Source organism: Echeneis naucrates, chromosome 11 (assembly GCF_900963305.1).
Source record: "Echeneis naucrates chromosome 11, fEcheNa1.1, whole genome shotgun sequence".
NCBI classification, from domain to species: domain Eukaryota; kingdom Metazoa; phylum Chordata; class Actinopteri; order Carangiformes; family Echeneidae; genus Echeneis; species Echeneis naucrates.
This window is the reverse complement of record NC_042521.1, coordinates 10,568,340-10,588,345: the sequence shown is the minus strand read 5'-3', so window position 1 is coordinate 10,588,345 and position 20,006 is coordinate 10,568,340. Positions and strand designations below refer to the sequence as shown.

General features: G+C 39.0%; 1 protein-coding gene across 1 annotated transcript in view; it reads right to left on the bottom strand.

The window, feature by feature from the left end:
* The window catches only part of gabbr2 (gamma-aminobutyric acid (GABA) B receptor, 2), a 143,765-nt gene that overhangs the window by 64,053 nt on the left and 59,706 nt on the right, over positions 1-20,006 (bottom strand). The window contains exon 3 of the mRNA XM_029514678.1: positions 6,767-6,937. Coding sequence (XP_029370538.1) covers positions 6,767-6,937 — 171 coding nt within the window. The remainder of the gene's footprint in view (positions 1-6,766; positions 6,938-20,006) is intronic.

The following is a 20,006-nucleotide window of genomic DNA, read 5'->3' as shown; positions in this document are numbered from 1 at the left end:
GGCTGATAATTCACAATGAAAAATGTTCATTGTCTCTGCTTTTATTTATCATCCAACACATTCATACGTCTTGGGCAGCAGCTTCACAGTTCTTTCTTGTAGACCTGACACTGACCTTTGAGCACTTGGCTTCAATCATCTTTCAGTCTGTAGCACCTGAACTGTATTCTGAGATGGCTTAGACTGGCTGCTCAGAGTTACAACTTTCAGTGTCTGCTGGCGGGAATCTAGGTGGGATCTCAACCTTGTTGCTATACTTAAGTCTAAAAATGCTAACAGGCATCGCCATGTTGTAGTGACACAAATTTAGATATATGGAATAGAATAGCAATGTTAGAGTGAAATGAATGTCTTGGTCATTGCGCCACAAAAGCTGCAGAACGTGTTAGTATACACAGTATGTATCAAGGGGTCTTAAGGTTGTACCTTAAATGGTGAAAGACAAGACACAAAGAAAAGCAGCTTTCCATTTTCATCAACATATCAAAGTGCTGTAAATGTATTGGCAGGAGATGTATCTGCTTTGATGAATTGATTCAGAGGATTGGTGGGTAATGGGATCAGAGGAGAGAATAAAATGGAGCAGGTATCCCACTGAGATTAGGAGCTTGAGTTTGTTTATCAAAACTCCTTAGTCCTCCTAATAAACACAGATGTTGTGAATAGTTCCTCTTTGAAGTTATAATTTTGGAAAAGGTCTTTTCCGCCTTTGTCCGCCATTGGACTTGTCATCACAGGTAATGTGGCTGTTCAGTAAGATATGTCAGTAAGCCAGTATGAGCAGTTGCATCTAAACGGAACGCAGCCATTATTAGCATCATCAGCTGCAGTCATAAGCAGTCATAATGTCTGCGGTTTTCATATGACTTTTACTGATGGAATCTACTCCTCCCTTGCTCTCTTTGGCCAAATCTTCACAGACGTCCTCAGGCCATGCCCTGCGGCCCAAGGACCCTCCAGCCCCACTCGAGAATTTGGCATTAGGGGCCACATTAAGACAAACTCAGTATACTACAAGTTCAGCTAGCAGAATAGACTCATAACAGCTAACAGATAAAGTGTGTTTGCTTTTTATTTGTCTGTCTCTCACACACTGTGTCAAATACATGCTTTCACTCCCTTAAAAAACTAATTTTATACATAAACTGCGACTGAAAGTGACTGTTCCTGCTCCACTCCAAATTTTTGCCAGAAACATCTCTGAAAGTTTTAAAGTTTCTTTATTGAAAGAAAATGGAGGCTAAGTCAGTTTATATTCATATTTATAATGATAAGTTGTCAGGACAGAGAAAAGGCATCAAAACATCCTGCTCATGTTGCAGATGCTCCCAATACATTTTCAAAAAGCAATGGAAGGCAACTTAAAGACTGGCAATGTGTTTTGCTGTTGTTGACAATTATTAATGGACATGAATAAAGTAAACTAGGCTAAATAAATACACTTTAAATCCATTTCTTTGGACATTTATATGATTTTATGCTGTGACCATTTGGGATTTTCTGAAACAGCTGTAGATCCAGTCTGAGCAAACCCTTGTTTGTGTCAGGATAGAAACAAGGAGCTTCCACTGTCCACAGCTATGGCGTGTGGGCGTTTCCTGATGAAGAGATGGATTTCAGGTGAGGTAGCACTTCATGAGCAAGTACAGCACACAAGAGGTGTGAAATTAGTTACAGCAGTCAACACATCTAAAGGACATAAAGCCATTAAAGTTGCTACCATCAGAAATAGTGATGCTACTGCTGTTACTAATAAAAAATAACCATTTCATTTAATTAGTTACAGAATTCTGGCCAACTACAAACAAAGTCCAAACAGCATTAGCTTTTTTGCTGCATGGCTAATTGTCTGTTGTCATAATCACCTCCTTCTTTTTGATACCCCGGAGGGAATGGTAAATCAGTCTGTATATCACTCACTCCTGTACAAACATTCCTTTCAATGTACTGACTGCTGAGCTGAAACAACAGGGACGCTGTTGTTGATCGATACAACCCGTTTTTGCTCTTGAGAAACAATTGGCTTAGCGCTCTGGACAGGCTACAATGTCCTGTTGTGTTGCGCATTGATCCGAAAGACCTGGAAACACTAAAAGGAAACCAGCCTGAACAAGAATGGGATGGCAGCTGGGTGGAAAAAATGACAAGCAACAATCATGTTTCTACAAGACATATAGTATGGAGATGTGCATAAGTCTGACACACAACACCATTCACCTCTGAAATCCTTGTCACAAGAGGATTTTCAATAGTTTGATTTTGTGTTTGACTCACTGAAATGGAAAAGAACAAATGCATCTGTGTTCTGCTGGACTGAGTGTGTCTGATAAACCAGGGGATGAAGGGGAGGGGGACAGATGGATTGAGGGACGGTGGGAGGAGAAAACTGAGCAGCTTTCTTGTGTAACAAAAACATCCTCTATTGTCTGGGGCAGGCTGGGAATCCCCAGCAGCAAATACAGAGGAGAAATAATCCTATTGCACATCTAAGTATGCACACACACACAAAGCAGAAAATGACAAGAAATGACAATGTCAAGTGAGTGTTCAGACAGGTCAGAGTTTTACCAACTTACACAGGACGGCACACACAAAAACACCACCACACAGCCATGACCTAAATAAATATGGACTGAGCTGCAAAGGAAGTTCAGGGATATCCTGCGAATCTTTTGGGTGAATAGGACAGAATGAAGTATCATCCCACACCTATTCGATTCGACTGTCTGTAGCCTGGAGACAACAGCTATCTGTCTCAGTTTTTTCTATTAAATGTGCATGTGTGCTTTATGCTTGGGGCACACTGGAGCACTGTTAAATGTCTCTGAAGCAGAACTAGAAGCGCCAGTGTTAAAAACATAGATTAAGTCGTCAGAGCTTTTACTCCTAAGTATCGTATTTTGCGTTTTTTTTTTTTTTTTTTTTTTTTGAAAAGTAGTGCTACTTATTATTTATTTATTTTATAGAAATTCAGAAAATTGTGAAACTAGTGTAAGTCCTCGCACCTTCAAATGGGATGTTTTGTCCAGGAAATTCTCCTAAATTAAGATGGTAGTCAATTTGTATTTGCTTGGCATCTGACTTAAATGACTGATCAATATTAGGCTTGGTTGACTAACGATAAGACAACATTTTCCAGCTGGAATATTCTGTAGGACTTAAAATTCAGCAGTTGACATCAAGGTCGATCTTAAGATAAAGTAAGTGCATTTTCACTCAGAAACAAGTACTTTCCAAACTACAATTACAATCAAACAAATCCAATTAAAAAAAAAAAAACAAAAAAAACAAAAAACATACAACAAACCAAATTCCGCACCCTGCAGGCAGCTGTAGTCAGACGAAAAGTGAGGGCACTGACGCACAGCGAGAGAGTATCTTTTGAAAATTCAGATGGCATCAGTAAGACAGTGTGAGACAAGCAGACACATCGTCATCGTCATTTCCAGACACATTCTCAGTGTGAAGCCCCTCCACAATGACTGCTTGGGTGTGTTCAAATAGTGTTACACACAGTGTTAGCAGGTGTGTTTTATCATTCCATCTGTTGGTCTGAGCTTCATGTGTGTGACTCTACACTTCACAATGCATCTGTCTGTCCACCAGTACATTTACTGCAGAGAGGCCAAAGTGGATGTGACAGGTGCATTTTTATTCAATTTGGCTTTTACAAAAGTGGCAATATGATGGGTCCTTGCACAGATCTGGCTCTCTCATACTACGTGCTACTTTGCTGTGGAAAACGGCATGCAAATCACAGAGTTCAGACGATTATGACAGTCATGTGCTTACACAAACTAGCGTGACAAATGGCTGTGCCTGATGACAGGCTCTTGTCTTGGCCTTACTTACACTGTACAATGGATGAGTGACTCATTGTGAAGAGGAATTTAGACACTGCATGATTGTTTGTAATGAAGAGCAGCTGGTGGCCAGAGAAAAACTCAACAAGGCTTACAACCAGGCACTTTTTAGATTGCAAGCAGGATTTCTATGAAAGAATGAGTGGATGCTGCGAGAGGAACTTCAGATAAATTTATCAGTGGTTATAGTGTAATTAAACACTTGAGCTCAGAGGGTTCCAGGCAGAGGACAGAGTCCTAATCCTGTTCTCAGTCAGGGCTGTCATCTGACTAACTGATGATGGTTGCTTTGTTCCAAGGTGAGCCCTGCTTGTCTGACAATCTCAATAATGTTGATTGCTGTGTGTGTTTGTGTGTAGTGTGGACAGACACTTTCACACTATCTAGCTTTTACACATTCTCATTGCTCATAACAATAACCCGCAAACACCTCCGTTAATGGAACACCAGTGCCCATCCAAAAACAGGCAGTGTGCAGAGGTGACTTTACCTTACAGGTTACACTCCTAGGGCACACGTGTGTGTTAGTGTGCGCGTGTGTGTGGTGGGAATGGCAGAGACTGAATCTATAACTTGTGTTATGTAACATTAACCTTGCAAGCTGTCTCCCTGGGAAACTGCACTGCGGATCAGTAAGGGAGGGTTAAGGGGAGAGAAAAGGACTCAGGTGGAGATGGTGGAGGTGACAACAGTGAATAGTATATTCATTATGATGCACATGATTCACAAGTGCGAACACACACTGTACAGTATATACAGTATACAGTGCAAGGCAATTCAGCAAAAAATCTAATTTCAATATAAAATTTGTATGTACATGAGTACATACAATTGTTTAGTGTAATGTTTTTTCCAAATATCTTAAAATGTAATCTCCCGTAAATAATGCTTTTATTTTTTATTTTTGAAGACTAGCTCAACAGGATGATTCCATAGGATTTCTGAATGATTCAGCACTCTGCTGGAATAATGCAGTAATACTACAACAGACTTCCCTTGTTTGCTGAACGGACGACATTTCCCATTTACATAGTAGTGAATAATTAGACACTGGGAATACACAGTATAATCATATTCTAAAATCATCGTGTCACATCTAAGTGACCTACATGCATTCATGAATACAAATTAACATTAAAAACAGACAACAGGCAATCCAACCCAATCAAGCATTAAAAGGCAGCCAAGACTGCACGCATTTCACTGCTATACTAGTTTTCTCATCTTTGGTGGCATTTAAGCACTTATTTATTACTTTGCATCTCATCAACCATTTGTCTTGTTGAGCGTTGCAGTGACTTCCAAAAGTACCAAAGCCCAGCATGCTGTGAACATGACAGAGGATTGTACAAATCATGAAGTACTGAAGCGATGCTTGCATATTTGTAAATCGGGATTAGAGGCCAATCTTGTGGCAGGTTGATTGAATCGGGCCGTCCGTCTTCCTCCTGTCCTAAGCCCCTTGGCGCTTTCAGGAGGGGAGAGATAAAGGGATTTGGGCTCTCTGAGATTTGCAGTGAGACTTCTTATACACCCCTCACCTCCACATCCCACCCCCAGCTGCTGAGCAGATTGTTTTCAACCAGGCCCTGAGGCGAGAGCTCACAATATGTTTCTCAAATTTATGCTTTCAATACCCCTGACATAGCTTTTTTTAACTGAATGTTCCCATGTCGATGATTTAATATAAAATACGTGCCATGAGTCTGAGTCGTTAACCATATGACAAATCTGTATGGTTTGTTTATGTTCAACACTGCTGAAAAGGGAATGAGTTCCACTCACAAGTCAGCATCAATTTTACAATTTAAGTTGAATATTTTTTGCCTATGGTTTCATGTCATTTCTCCTGTTTCCCTTTGTAGTAAAACAATCTGTGTAATAGCTTATGATAATATTTTAATACAAAAGTTAAACTCAAACAACTGATATATTTTGTTCTTTGGGAACAGATGTGTAAGGAAACACTTTTTCTTTCCAACCAGCAAAAGTCAAATTTGAGTCAGGTAGGATTAAGATCGGATTTTAGTTTTTGAAATGTTTTAATTTAAATCACCTTTCCATTCACTGCTGCATCAGGGAAAAAACATCAATTCAGAGAGGAATAGTTGGATTTAATTGTTTGTCACCCACTCAAATCATGTTGGCATCATCTGAAAGATAATTGTAAACAAATGCCAATCATCGTTTAGTACTGTTACTACTCCCAGACTGCTGTCATCTGTAGATGATGAGATGAAAATCTCCCCTGATAGAGAAAACAGTGTGATGGGTGTTTTATCACTTAGTGAGGCGTTAACCTTCAGCTCCAGAACAACAGAGGCTTTTCACACAAACCTAGGAAGTATAAGAGGGGCAAGACGGAAATAAATTAAACTAAACTGACTTCTGTGCAGCAGAACAACACTTGTAAACTGCTGTGTAAATGAATGTTACTTTCAGAAATTTGTGTTAAAGCTGATAATACCAAACCATGTCATTAAATATTTACATTTCCACAGGTCAGTATGGGATTTTATCTGCTCTGGGAAGGAAAAAAAAAGAGAACATGCCCTTTATGCCTGCAAAATACGAGATATGTAATAATTCAATAAATGCTAAATTTTTTTTTTAGATCAAATTCCATTCATTTCCTAATGTGCAACAATTACTGTTATATTTCATTTCATTTCAGAATGAATCGCAGAATAAGCAGCACAACCCCTTCTTTAAGTCAATATTATATCAAATACATAAACACACACACATACATACATATACATATATATATATATATATCCTTCAGAGCATACAAAGTGGTGCTTATTTTATGCCTGTGCATTCGGGACTGATCTCACTTGTACTTGGGAGTTTCTTTGACAACTTCGACACAAGTCTTTAAAAAGCGGAGAAGGAGAACTGACCTCTGAGAACCTCTGGACATCCTGTGTAAGTGTACCCACGCGGCTCCAGTTGTAGTAGTTAAGGAACTTTACAACAGCAGGGTTCACAGCGTTGTCTGAGGGGACAGTACGGAAGAAGTTGGGGTACTTTTTCTTGTCTGCAAGAACCGGGGTTGTGGCTGCAAAGGACAGCTGTAATGAAAAAAAGACAAAGAAAAAGAGTGAGCTGCATCTTACTGTTAGAATAAATACAACAGATACAAGTATGCTTGCCGGCTTCTCTTTCATGTTGGTACAGTTGCACCGTTAAGTACCGTGTCAGTGAGTCCAATGCAGCAGATGCCAGATCTCAGGTCAGGCCTTGCTTTGGTCAAGGATTAAATCATCTGTGGTCAATCATTTATTGTCTCAGGCGGTGAATAAATCGACGCTTTCAAATGACTTCAAATGTCAGTAAAAAAGCACCTTCAAAGACTGACTGGAAATAGATCTATAAATATTGGGCGGAACTGATGACCCCTGTATGCATGACCTTTTAAGATGGCTTCACATTGAGCATGTTTGTGTTTGTATGACTCTACCTGTGCTATTGTGCTTGTGAGGACCAGTTTTACTTTTTGATATTGGGAGTGCAGACATTTTTGACAATTGAGAACATTTTGAATGGTCCTCAGAAATTCAAGGGCTGCTTGAGGGTTAAGACTTCTAAGTTTTGTTTGGCAGTTCTGATGATATCAGGAAATGCATCATCTCCTCAGGTATGTGAAATGCATCTTTAAGTATGTCTCACAAAAAGAGAAGTACATGCATGTTTGTATGCATGTATGTGTGTGAATGTGTGTGTTTGTCCTGCATAGGCGTGTACCTGTTTGGGTTCGATGACAAGAGAAAAGCAGCTTTGAAATCCGACGTAAGCATTTTCATCCTTCACAAGCAAGCAGTTTGAATTTGAATTATCTCTCTCACACACACACACACACACACACACACACACACACCAAGACCCATGAGCCCTTAACTACAAAAATAAAATGTGCTGAACCTCAAACACTAATTGCTTTAAAAAAAAAAAAAAAAAAAAAAACACACACCCATTACTCTGTTCAACCTTTGCAGTCCAAGCTAATTTTGAGCACATCTCCTGTAAATCAATTCATGTTCATAAAAGAGGGAGAAATTGCTTACCTGCAAATGGCAAAGTTTTGAACAATTTTTCCACAGCTAATGAACTAAATATGATGCAGCAAGCACAAACTTCACTGAAAGTAATATACCAAGTATTGAGTGGAAAAGACCGAGTCTTGAACTAAAATTTACACTCATACAGCAGTTTCTGGTCATCTGATGAAACATTGTGAAAATGTCTTTATATGAAATCAACCTGTTTTTGCCAAAATAATTTTAAATTTGTTTGTCTCATTGGAGTTTTGATCTACAGCTGGCACTATATTTTATAAATATATAATAAAAAGCCATTTCTCTCTCTAAAACACCCACTCAGTCACCATCACCACCCACAGTCACACTCCTGATTCCCTCCAATTCCACCTTTCATTTGTCATTTCCATGCTAATCAAGTTTCGCTCTCTCCGCGACACACTCAACAATAGGTCACTAATTTTCTCTGGAGGCAAAAATTGTTGCAATTAGTTTTTGTATTAAGATTAGAATTTGCAAGTCTGTACAATGTAACAACCAGCCCTCACCAGAACAGACAAAGATCTGCCACTTTATTCTTTAGTTTGCACTTTTTATATGAAGTCTGAACAACTTTATAAATAACTGTTGCTGGCAGCAGTGTCTAACTAATACATGGTCTATGAGACAGTTTTAAGAAACACCAAAGAGACCTTTGGAAAGATTACATTACATACATTACATCGGAGCAGAGGTCTGACACATGCTGAATATTTTGGTAACATCAGCTACGCACCATAATAACACTGTGCTCTATTTTCACTGTCCTCTCTGTGTTAATTTAATGATGAATCAGTGCAGGGTTAATTACATACTTTGTAGAGATTAAGAAGAACTTGTGATTCATGATAGCGATCAACACGAGGATATTATAATTCTGACTGAGAGCAAGAGGTACACTGGTAGATTTGCTTAAAGCGTAGTAAAGCCTTGAGGAGTTCAAGCACCTCCTAACTTTAGGGATGACTCTGATCTCTTTGTTAAGCTTCTTTCCACTTCTAGACATCTTCACTACTTATTAATAACCACACTGCTGATGTAAATGTACAATACACTCCTTGAAAAATGATTACCACAGAGAATACTCTAGCATGGTTGAAAAGAGAGTGACTGACAGATCGGAGATCTTTACTGAGGAATCAAAGGTCAAATGTTGGTGTTTAACTGGAAAAACTTGTTGCTGGCAAGCTGCGTTTCCATACAGGCAAGAATCTACGGTTCATCACCCGATCAACAGGAAACCTTTTTTGTCCCTCTGAATCACCATTTCTGCACAGACCCACAGGGGTTTGCATTCATATATCAACAAGACAAGCTTTTAAAACAACACATGGATTACAGCCATTAATTAGGTGCTACCACTGCTAAATCCAAAATCACCCACCAGCCTTAGAAGGCGTCAAGGGGTCTTTCCAGCATTGCCTTAATCTCTGTTTAGCTCCGGTGGTTTGCTACAGCCACACTTGGAGATTTTTTCAATCCAAATTGATTGCACCAGTTCACACACTCCACAACCGTATCCTTTCCTCCTCTGTGTTCTTGGTTCACCTGTGCTGTAATATTTTGTAGGAGTAGGTTTTGCAATTGGCACAGTTTTACTTGTTTCATCTGTTACAACAGAACTCAGAGATGAGAATCCCAGAGGAACAACAGAAGAAAAATATTGACCACTAAACACACATGCTGAATTTAAACAGCTAAAGCACTCATCATGCTCATACTTTACTGTTGGAGCAAAAATACAGAAAGATGGATGGTAGATTTCACAGGGGTCTAAGCAGGCAATGATTCTTTAGATAGTATCAGTTCACTAGGTCAGTTAAAAGGTTGGTGATACAGCCATAAAAATCACAACAAATACATACTTCAGTTCAAAATGACACAACGTTGTTCTTCTGGGATGTTTGTGGAATACTAATAAGGAAAAAAATATGCACATTTAATTGTATTTTCACTACGGAAAAACTTATGTTAGACAGAAAATGTTATGTTTCAGAAAATACTGTCCACTATTCAATCCAATTAATTGAAATAGATAAATAAATAAATACATTTAAAAAAATCCAAGCGCTGTGAGTGATCACATTTTAATTTCTGCACTCGTGCAGCTAAATCTTAAATCATGCAGTAACACATCAGGTTCTGTGAAAATTAGATGTGTGTGTGAGAAAAGGAATTAACATCCAAGGATCCAACATAAGTGACTGCTCACTGTCTGTTCGTGCTGAATTGAATTGCACAATGAAAATAATCTCCAATTAATCTGCAATCGTGGGATTAAAAAAATAACTCTCTCCATCTGTTTCATATTAAGGCAAAATTTAGGACAGTTTGGCTGCTAAATCCAGGTCATCTAATGTGAGGGACTAAAGTTTACCAAAATGAAACACGTGATTCTTTTTTTATGCAGGTCAATCCGGGCCAACCAAAGACAACAGTGTATTAAGACAGCAAAGATGAGAGGGACTCCCAATGTAATATTTAAAGAATAGGCTTGTCTTCATCTAACTGTGAACAGCAGTTTTCAGTGGAAAAGCCAAAAATAGTTCTATGATATCACACATCTGAGAGTAGTGGCTTATGTAAGAGGGTTTTAAAGAGGGCCGGCCCAAATAGAATGGTGTTCGTTTGGAGAGCTCTACCAGTCTCAGATTCACACATGCAGTGTGCACATGCACACAGATCACGCACAAGTTGCAGCAAACACATTCACACACTCTCGACCCGCAGATCCCTCTGATGCACACAAACCACACCTGCTCTCTTTTGCCAGAGGTAATTAAAACTGTGGCAATGGGCTCCAGGCAGCTTCTCCCTGTTATCTCACGACAAGGTCACCAAAGCTCTTGGTACTTTACAGAGGATTCGTCTGGCCCTGCTGAGACATAACAATTTTGTGAGGACTTGAGGTGAATCACCGATATCATGGTTCATCTACTTAAGCATTCTATACACACAGTCACTTATCACAATCTATTTGAAGTGAGTACAAAAGCTTTCTGCTTCTCCATTTGGGCTTATTCAAATCACAATTTTTTTTTATGTTTATGTATGAACAAAGGTCCAAGAGTGAAAAATTAGACAGAAGAAGAGGCAAAGTGAGAAGCCATGGAAAGTTTTCCTGCTGATTCACCAAGAAGTAGACAAAGTTTTTCTTTCTGCTTCCTGATTGCATTTAAAACTTCCAAAGTCAATCATCAATTTTTTGTTTTTTTGTGGGGCCTTCAAACTTAGAATTGCCATTGCTACTGTTCAGGCTGTTGATTACAGAGCTCCTGTAGGCCTTTTACATCTTTTATTTGATAAGGACAGTGATGAGCGACAGGAATGAGGAGTGAGGAAAGGGAATAAGGGATTGAAATGCAAATAATCCGGCAAGGAAACCATTTACATCCACATGGGATCTTCTATGACCATCTATCCTCCATCCCACAGAAGCTATAACTGCTTCTCATTTAGTTGGCTATTAGTACTCTTTGCAAGACTTGGGTGTTGTGAGTCAGTGGGTAAGATAAAGGTAGTTGGTCTTTCTGACTGCATTATTACACAGCCACAGTAGATTGCTGCAGCTAATGACCGAGATATCGCTGTTAAAGCCTTTACTACCAACACCCACTGCAAAATGTGTCTGTTTATTTCTTCTGCAGTATACCTGCCTGATTTGGCATGACAATGGGAATCATTGGTGCATAAATTAAAGGCACAAGCCTCACAACGTCTTCAAGAACAAGCAGTTTGTAGAGAAATAAGGCAGATGCAGGAGCATGTCTAATCACATTGAAGGATCTAAGAGCATTGATTGATCCTGACAGGACTGCTTTGCAATAGGATCTCCCGGTGCTAATTGTTAGGTTGGCTTTTGAATAATGAAGTGGCTATAGCGTAAGAGATAGAAAGATAAAAATGAATGCTAGGTAAGAGCTTTGCTCACAGCTTTTATGTTGATTATAGCAAAGGTGTGGATTCATGGGTTAGTGTTAGAGGATTTCTGCACCGACAAGATCAGAAAGGTGTTCCTACCATACAGAAATACTGTGAACTTATTCCATAAACAGGTACAAGAGGATTTTTCAACTACTAATAATTCCTCCAAATAGCTCTGGTAACAGAAAATCACAGTCCTAACCACAGTAATTGGGTTCAAATCAGACTTGAGGCTGTAGGCTTGATGTCATCAACGCTATCTGTGTGACTTTCCTGTGTCTCCTTTTCTCTTCCAGTAAAAGATAAGACGGATAAGATAATAATCCTTCATTAGTCCCTCAGTGGAGAAAATTTGTAAGGAAAAAGGAAACTTTGCCGCTACCCTCACTTCTTCCCACTTCTACTTTTTAGCCCATGAATTCTGCAGCAATTTATAAAATGGATACTGTTTCTGAAATTGCCCTGCGTTCTGGCATAGATGTAATACAAGCGCACTGCAGCAGACACTTATGGGAGATCAATAAAACAAGATTAGCAGGTCACCAAGTCCCCCTATGAATATTACCTGTGGGCCACAAAAACCTTGCACATGGCCAGCATTTAATTCAGACTGATTCAGACTTTTAGACTTTTTTTAGTTGTCCAAATCGGGTAAAAATATATTTAAAGTGATTCCCTTTCTCTCTCATGATATGAGGAAGGAAGGAGGGATTGTTCTTTGCTTTTCCCCAAAGAAAAGACAGCGAGCGTAGCTGTTGGACAATACTGACTGGTCATATAACTGAAAATATGAATGCAAATTCTTGACAGTGAACATTTTCTTCCGCAGTCCACATAAATACAGAAAAATAATCTCTTCTGATTGGGCACAATCAGTCTGGAAAAAAAGGTATTAGCTGGTAGAAAGTAAAAAAAAAATAATTATAATAACTAATAATAACCAGCAAGTAACTAAACTGAGAGAAAATGCTTCATAATCAGATGGGATAGTATCAAAAAACTTCAAATGCTCAACACACCCATGTCTATTATCTCCACCTTTGCCCAAAGCACAACCGATTCAAAGCCCATCCATCCTGGCAGAGCCCCTGGACCCTGTGCAGAGTAATAGCACAGTAACAGTGGTGCTGTTGATCAGGAAGCATGGAGGAGGTCCAGAGCTTTATTCAGTATTCAAGAGAGGCATTTGGTGCACCATGGGAGAACCCAGCTGGACAGGTGGCAGTAGGGGAGAAGCTTTGGACCCCACACCGACCACATCCAAAATTCACAAGATGGGGCAGGGAGAAAGATGAATACTGCAGGTAGATAGTAGAAGAAGCGTGTAAGCTCTGATGCTGAAAACAACCAACAATTTGATGCAGACTAATCCACAGAAGAGAGTGAAGAAAGATGATAAAGGAATGATGTGCCCTTCATTATTGATTTATGGCGTTATAGTTGTGATGTGTGTGCACCATGAGTTTGCAAAGACATTGCAGACATACAGCATTCATGCATATCTTCTATTTAATATTCTCACATGACTCAGTCAAGTATGTGTTGGTGGAGAACAGCAAGCCAGTGTCTCTATTTCTGCAAAGAGAAGTGAGGCAGCATGGTGAAGACAATTCATTTAAAGATGGCTATTAAATGGAGAAAAGTTAAATCTGTGCCACTACACTGCAATTTAGCCTTGCAATGTGAAAATGATGGAGAATATATTGCTACAGTCGCACTCGCACAATTCTTCAGGTCCACGCATATGTAAAGTGACTACTGTGAGTTCAACAGGTGTGTGTGTGAGTGGATGCACTACAGAAACGCAAAAACCAATTTGTACTCAAAGACTTACTCATCTATGGCTCAGCGTTGAGAATAATCAGATAATCAAAATTTTAATTCCACTACTGATATATCATATTCCAGAAAAGTCATTCTAAATCATGTATGAAATTAAAATGTGTTCTCTTGTACAATGTTAAACATAAATATAATTACTGTATGTGTCTCTTTCTTAGTTTCTCAAATTAAAAAAAAAAAAAAATCACAAATAAATTGTATTATTTTAATTAACTGACAAAATAAAAAAATGCTGCATGTGACACAGCGCTCCTCTTCCAGTGGACATTGAGACCACTGCAAATACTTGCACATGACTATGCAAACTCACACCTGAAGGTGGGCATCACAATCAATTTTGCGAGGGATTGGCGATTTATTTTTCCAAATAGCTGGGGACTATTTGAGACCAGACACATTGGCCTGGTGTGTGCGTGTGCATGTGTTTGCATGCTGTATGAGTAGGGGGTCCACACAGATGCTGGAGAAGAAAAAAAAGTGGAAGCTGATTGCTGTGATGGAAAGGAGAGTCAAACATAAAAACAAGATTAGAGGTAAAGTCTTTAGAATTGGTAACAGCAATGATATTGATAAAAACAAAAGAGGACTTAACATTTAAAGTAAATAGAAAGTTAATTAAACATGTTTAAACATCAACAGGTTTTCTGTAAAAATTCCTTATTCCTATTTAAATATGAAGTTTAATATCTGCACAAAAAGATTTTTCCTTGCAAGGAAACTCATTCAAATTGACTTTAAAACTACATTATGTGACAGGATACTGCACATCATCACATAATGTTGGCTAACTGGACTCTAGACAGGTGAGTGATGTGACAGTCGCCTTAATAGCTCTCGGCCTGCTGCAGTCCCTGCTTTAACATGCCAGTCATGTTATCACTAATGTCAACATGTATACACCCACCCACACACAATGCCTGAGTGATGGTCTGTTTATTCTTTGCTGCCCTTGCACAACAGCCCAGCACATCACTCTTATCTCAGGTCAATCGTTTAGACCTGGATTTCTTCCTCTCCGTCTCTTCTCTCAGCTTGTCATTTTCAACAGCTATGTCTGTCCCTTCTCATACGTCCAACTGGCTTCACTGACAAGGACATTGTCAAGTATGATGCTCCATTCTTGCCCTGTATTTAGCATTTGGATCACCCTGCACAAGCATTCAATCATACATGCACTGCCACTGATGCAGGCAGAGGCTTTCTACTAAAGGCTTTTCATTTCACCAAAGCACGAACATCTCATTCAAGCACACAAAACCTCATTTCTCTGAGGATTCCTTTTGTGAAGCTTGGTCTGACATTTTTTTTTTTTTTTTTGAACCACACAGGTGGTAGAGTAACAAGAAGAATATGTATTATGAGTTTGTGAGGAAAGGGTGAGAAGAATGAGGAGCCTTACTGAGCACCTGTTCTACTATAATCTGCAAAATGAACCATAAAAATATCATATTTAGCCTTAATGGCTACAGCTTCAGTTAATCATCATAAGGCTGATACTTGCTCATCTCACGTGTTTATGCGGTGTTAAGGAGTTTGAGCTCAGATTAAGATGCTAAGCTTTTCCCCTCAAGCTGACCACTTAAAGCTACATAAGTCTCAGGCTGAATGGTGGCCTAAGCTCCTGGACTTCATTCTTGCGTTGTGGCTGGCCACATCGCTGGGCTTACCTGACACAATAAAACAGCTGCCAAGACTGTTTGAGCTTTCTACGTGGTCTCTTGCCAATGGCAAAATATAACAACAGAACATGTCTGCATGTGCAATTTAATGGATATTAGGACATTAGCCAAAACTGTAAATCAGATTAGACACATGAACATGTATACAAGAAATTGACACCCTCCTCTCGGAGTTTACAGCTCTAAATTATTCATATGGACCTATTTATCGTTCAGTATACTGTGGGGTTGGCGTGGTAGATGTGGCAGTTATATGGAGCATTAATCAACAGACGGTGTCAGCATGTATCTTGGTGTGGGAAACATTGAAGATCAGACAACCCCTCCTCTTATCACCTCCACGCCATGAGACGAGCTCACCGGACTCATGCAGCCATCTGTCAACAAGTTGTCCTTGAACGATGGATACGCGTGGCAGTGAAGCATTGCTATCATAAGAAGGATCGAGGAAAGAATTTTTTATCGATCCGTACCCTAATGGAGTAAATAGTGGATATTGACAGTATCTGATATGAAGTGAGAGGAGAGGAAGTGAAGCTCACTTGAGAAGCCCATTATTTTTTTTTTTTCCTCCTATTTCATTATTGCATTACATGTATCTGCTAAGCCACGCACGCAAAGCCACACTTTTGGTCATAGACTCGAATAGCATGTGTAGATAGCATGACTGCATGCTGGCCAAACTTTGGATGAAGAGAAATCAGTGAAGGCTCAGGGGGAGGTGGGAGGTACGGGGCTTTGACTGATGGCATTCTGCCACCTAGCTCCATAGCTATTCTATTTATAAATTGAGATTTGATACGGTAACCTGAAATCTCACTGTGCTCCCTGCTGCTGCCACTTGGCTGCCTATGAATGATTTATGAGCAGATGCTGAACTGTAGAGACCATTATTGTTCTTTTTCTCCCTCCGTTTCTCCCAGTTCTCTCCGTCCATTTCTCCATACACTGATTCCTTCTGGGAGACAGGGGATTACATTGCAGGAGCTCAAATTTTTCTCTGCTTACTGGGCCGAGTTGTGGTGAACATATTGCAAAAAAGGTTTGCTGTCTTCACTCTAAGATATAAAGTTGCACTTTGTTTAAGTCTTTTGAGCATTCTGAAGGCAGCTGCATACGTTTATATCCCTTAGCAGCAATTGTAGCATTGCTCAGCTTCACAAGCCATAAAATCATATTTTCTCAATTAAACTCTCAATATGAATGATGGTATCTTTCATTTACAGACTTTTCATTACTAATGTTTCATCTTTGAGATAAAAATGTTTATTTCAGTTCTTTTGTTTTTTGCTTGCTCTAGCTTTCTGTTTATTTCTTTGGAACAGGCGGGCTTCATTTACAAAGATGTAATCTTAAATACTTATGTGCGCCAATCAGGATTAAGTGACATTTTATCATAACATACAAAAAGCAATCTGTTCAAGGTGAAAACACAAAATTATGACGGAACTCTAGTTAGTTAGGTAGCATAAACCTAAACACATCTTTGGCTACTATGCTACTATGTTTTCTTATTCAACAGACATTTCCATTTGTCAACCTGATGAAATTTGTTGCCACTGAAATCCATCTGTACTGACAAATCGAGCTGACCACAAGTGTTTCAAGCTATCATTCGTGTTACAAATCACTTGGAATATAGGATAAAGCTAGCAGCCCACTCTGACCTCCAGTATGAATTTACGAGAAACAATACTTTCTAAATGAGACAAATAATTTAATGAACACCAATTTAATGTCAATTTATCAATTTATGAAGTGTTTTACTTCATTAGAAAAAAGCTCTTTCATTCTATTTGGGCATTTTTCACAGCACTTGGCCTGGCCACATAAATGTCTTCTGTTTCAATCCCAATAACTTTTAATACCTGAATGTCCTCCCCTGTATAAATATGCAGTCACACACAGATGGCAAGTCCCACTTTAACAACATGTTTCATCTTCTAAGCTGAGGACATCAAATGGTGGAAGCTGCAGGAAAATTGCTTGATGAAAAAAAAAAAAAAAAAAAAAAAAAAAAATCCCACATCTTTCCTCCAAAGAGAAATATGCATGTTTACTAATGCTAAGTAAAGTATTAAATTATTCGACAGACCAGCCAATAAATTGCACGGTGTAATATTTATCCTATAATACGTTATGTATGGGCTGTGCAAGGGAGGCCCACACACAGGCGATTCATGTTCTGAGTGGGCAAACATTTCACTGGAGACAGCCAGCATTTGCAAATTACTATCTTTTAAGTTGGCAGACCTCTAGTTTCTTTTTCTCTCTCTCTCTCTCTCTGTCTTTCACTCAGTTTTTCCCATTTACAGGAGAAAGCATTTACGGTCCACACTTATGGGACTCTATTGGTCCCATTTGGTTCAATAATATTCTGATGTGACTCTTCCCTTTGCTTTTCAATTAAATTGTTAATGAAGGCAGTGATAAATAAAGCATGGGTACACAGAACAGACACAGCATGTAGCAGAGCGAGGAAGAAGAGAAAAACACAGCCTCTGTGCCAAAGTGAGAGGATGATGCTGGGAACACCCAGATGGTTTCATGAGCAATGTCGTCTTCCTTTATCATTTTTGTTCTCCTGTAAATTCACTCTCTCTTTTTTCCCCCCACCACTCTCCATGGATGGCAGTATCTTGTTTTCATGCAAAGCCAGAAGAGAATATGAGGAAGAGAAAGGAGAGCATGCATGCAGATTGCTCTGCAGAATGAAGCAGCATCTTCAGAATAAGGAAGACAAACACTTTCTGTTTGAGACATTTTCCTTTACATTTGTTCTTTACAGCGGTTTTTGTTTTCTAACAATCACCTTCTGAAGTTGTGTATGGGTGTGATATCCAGTTACATCAGTTTTCCCGAGGTCATGTCTGAATGTAAAATACTTGTGTCAAAGCCCAATACTTGAGCCCATATTATCGGCTTAATTACAGAAATGATGTATATGGTAAGAATTGGCAGACTGAGGGGGTTTGTATGAAGATGTTAGGAGAGTAAACAAGTTAATAAAACAAGTAAGGTGATATTGAAATAGTATCAGACTATGTTGAATGTGTTAGCATTTCAATGTGAATTAACTATGAATTGACACCAAATATAGGGACAATATTGCCGGATATTTTCTGCTATATGCAGCACTATGTTCATCAGGTTATCACTTACTTCTATCTGTGTGTTGTTTGTTGCTAGGCATGCAGCATACAGAAAAATAATCAGGGCTTTTTCCCTTGTAATGATTTAAAGCATAAAGAGAGTACTACCAGAGGATTGAGGGGAACTGCAGCATTTATCACTGTGATCAGCACCTTTCACCTTTTCTCATTTTTAATCAAAAAATATTGATTGCGTTAATATGAGACCAATTTAAAAAAAAGCAATGAAAAACTATTAACAGCCACTATATCCTTGTCAGATTTTACAAAACTCTCAAATATCAATATAATAAAAAATCCATTAACTGCCGGCAGCGCTCTATGTGAGCTTATGTGTGTATGTATCTGTGTATATGTGTGTGACAGTAGCAGAACCCCTTGGCTGCTCAAGCAAAGGATTCCATTACAGACGTTGGCCAATATGGGATCTAATAGAGCACTGCAGCACAGCTGGAGTTCCAGTGAGTTGTCCCAAATTTGAAAAGAAGCTTGTGGTGGGAGGGTCAGTGTAATTGGTTATGCATCCTTGAAAAAGCTCCCCTGAAGTCAATATTACTCAGACCACCAACCCCATTTCCTTCGTTCACTCTCTTTTCCATTCCCAAAAACAGGCAATAATGTAATCCTCCTGATTTATTGTTACTCATCCTCTCCTCCTTCCTTCTCTCATCTTTCATTCTTTCTTCATCTCTCTCCATTAGGCACCTAATTTGATTTGCAGACTATCTCTCCTCTACTTACAGCAAGAGAAGAGATAGCAAGGAGATCTTAGTTAAGCAACGGAGAAGCAGAACATGCTTGTACATACCAGTGTTGTCTTGTTCCAAAACTACTTATACTTGTTATGAAAATATCCCAAAGTCAATAATTCTTTTGCAAAACACCATGCTGCCTTGAGTGGTGGCAGTTTAGCATTTTATTGCATGGTGCTTCTTCAGAGTCAAAGGAAGTGACCACTGTGAGGAAGCACTCTCTTGAAAACATTGCCTGTTACTGTAGTGCCGTTGTATAAACACAGAGGAGTTATCCTTGGACGGTGTTTTTTTTTTTTTTTTTTTTTTTTTAAACAGCAGCTTTTTGTTTCCTACAGCTTAGGGTGTGTTTATATCCATCACGCTGTGAAAAACTGGCACCAACAAGGACTCCCAATGCAGCAGGTAAGCTAGAGGGATGTTTGATGTAACAAAAAATGGTGGGTCAACTTTGAAGATAAGATAACGACTGGGTTAAAAGATGAACTCAATTTCTGTGAGGCGCAGGAATTAACATGAAACAAACCAAATACAGTACTTCTGTGAGTCAAATTGTGGGGCGAACCATTACTATTATTTCATTTATCCATTTCCAACTTTTAGAATAATAATATATATTGGGAAAAGACAGTGGTCAGAGGGTATATAACTATATCTATAATGAACATTACACATTTGCTTTGCAAATTTGCATAAATCTGCAAAGTTGATAGGT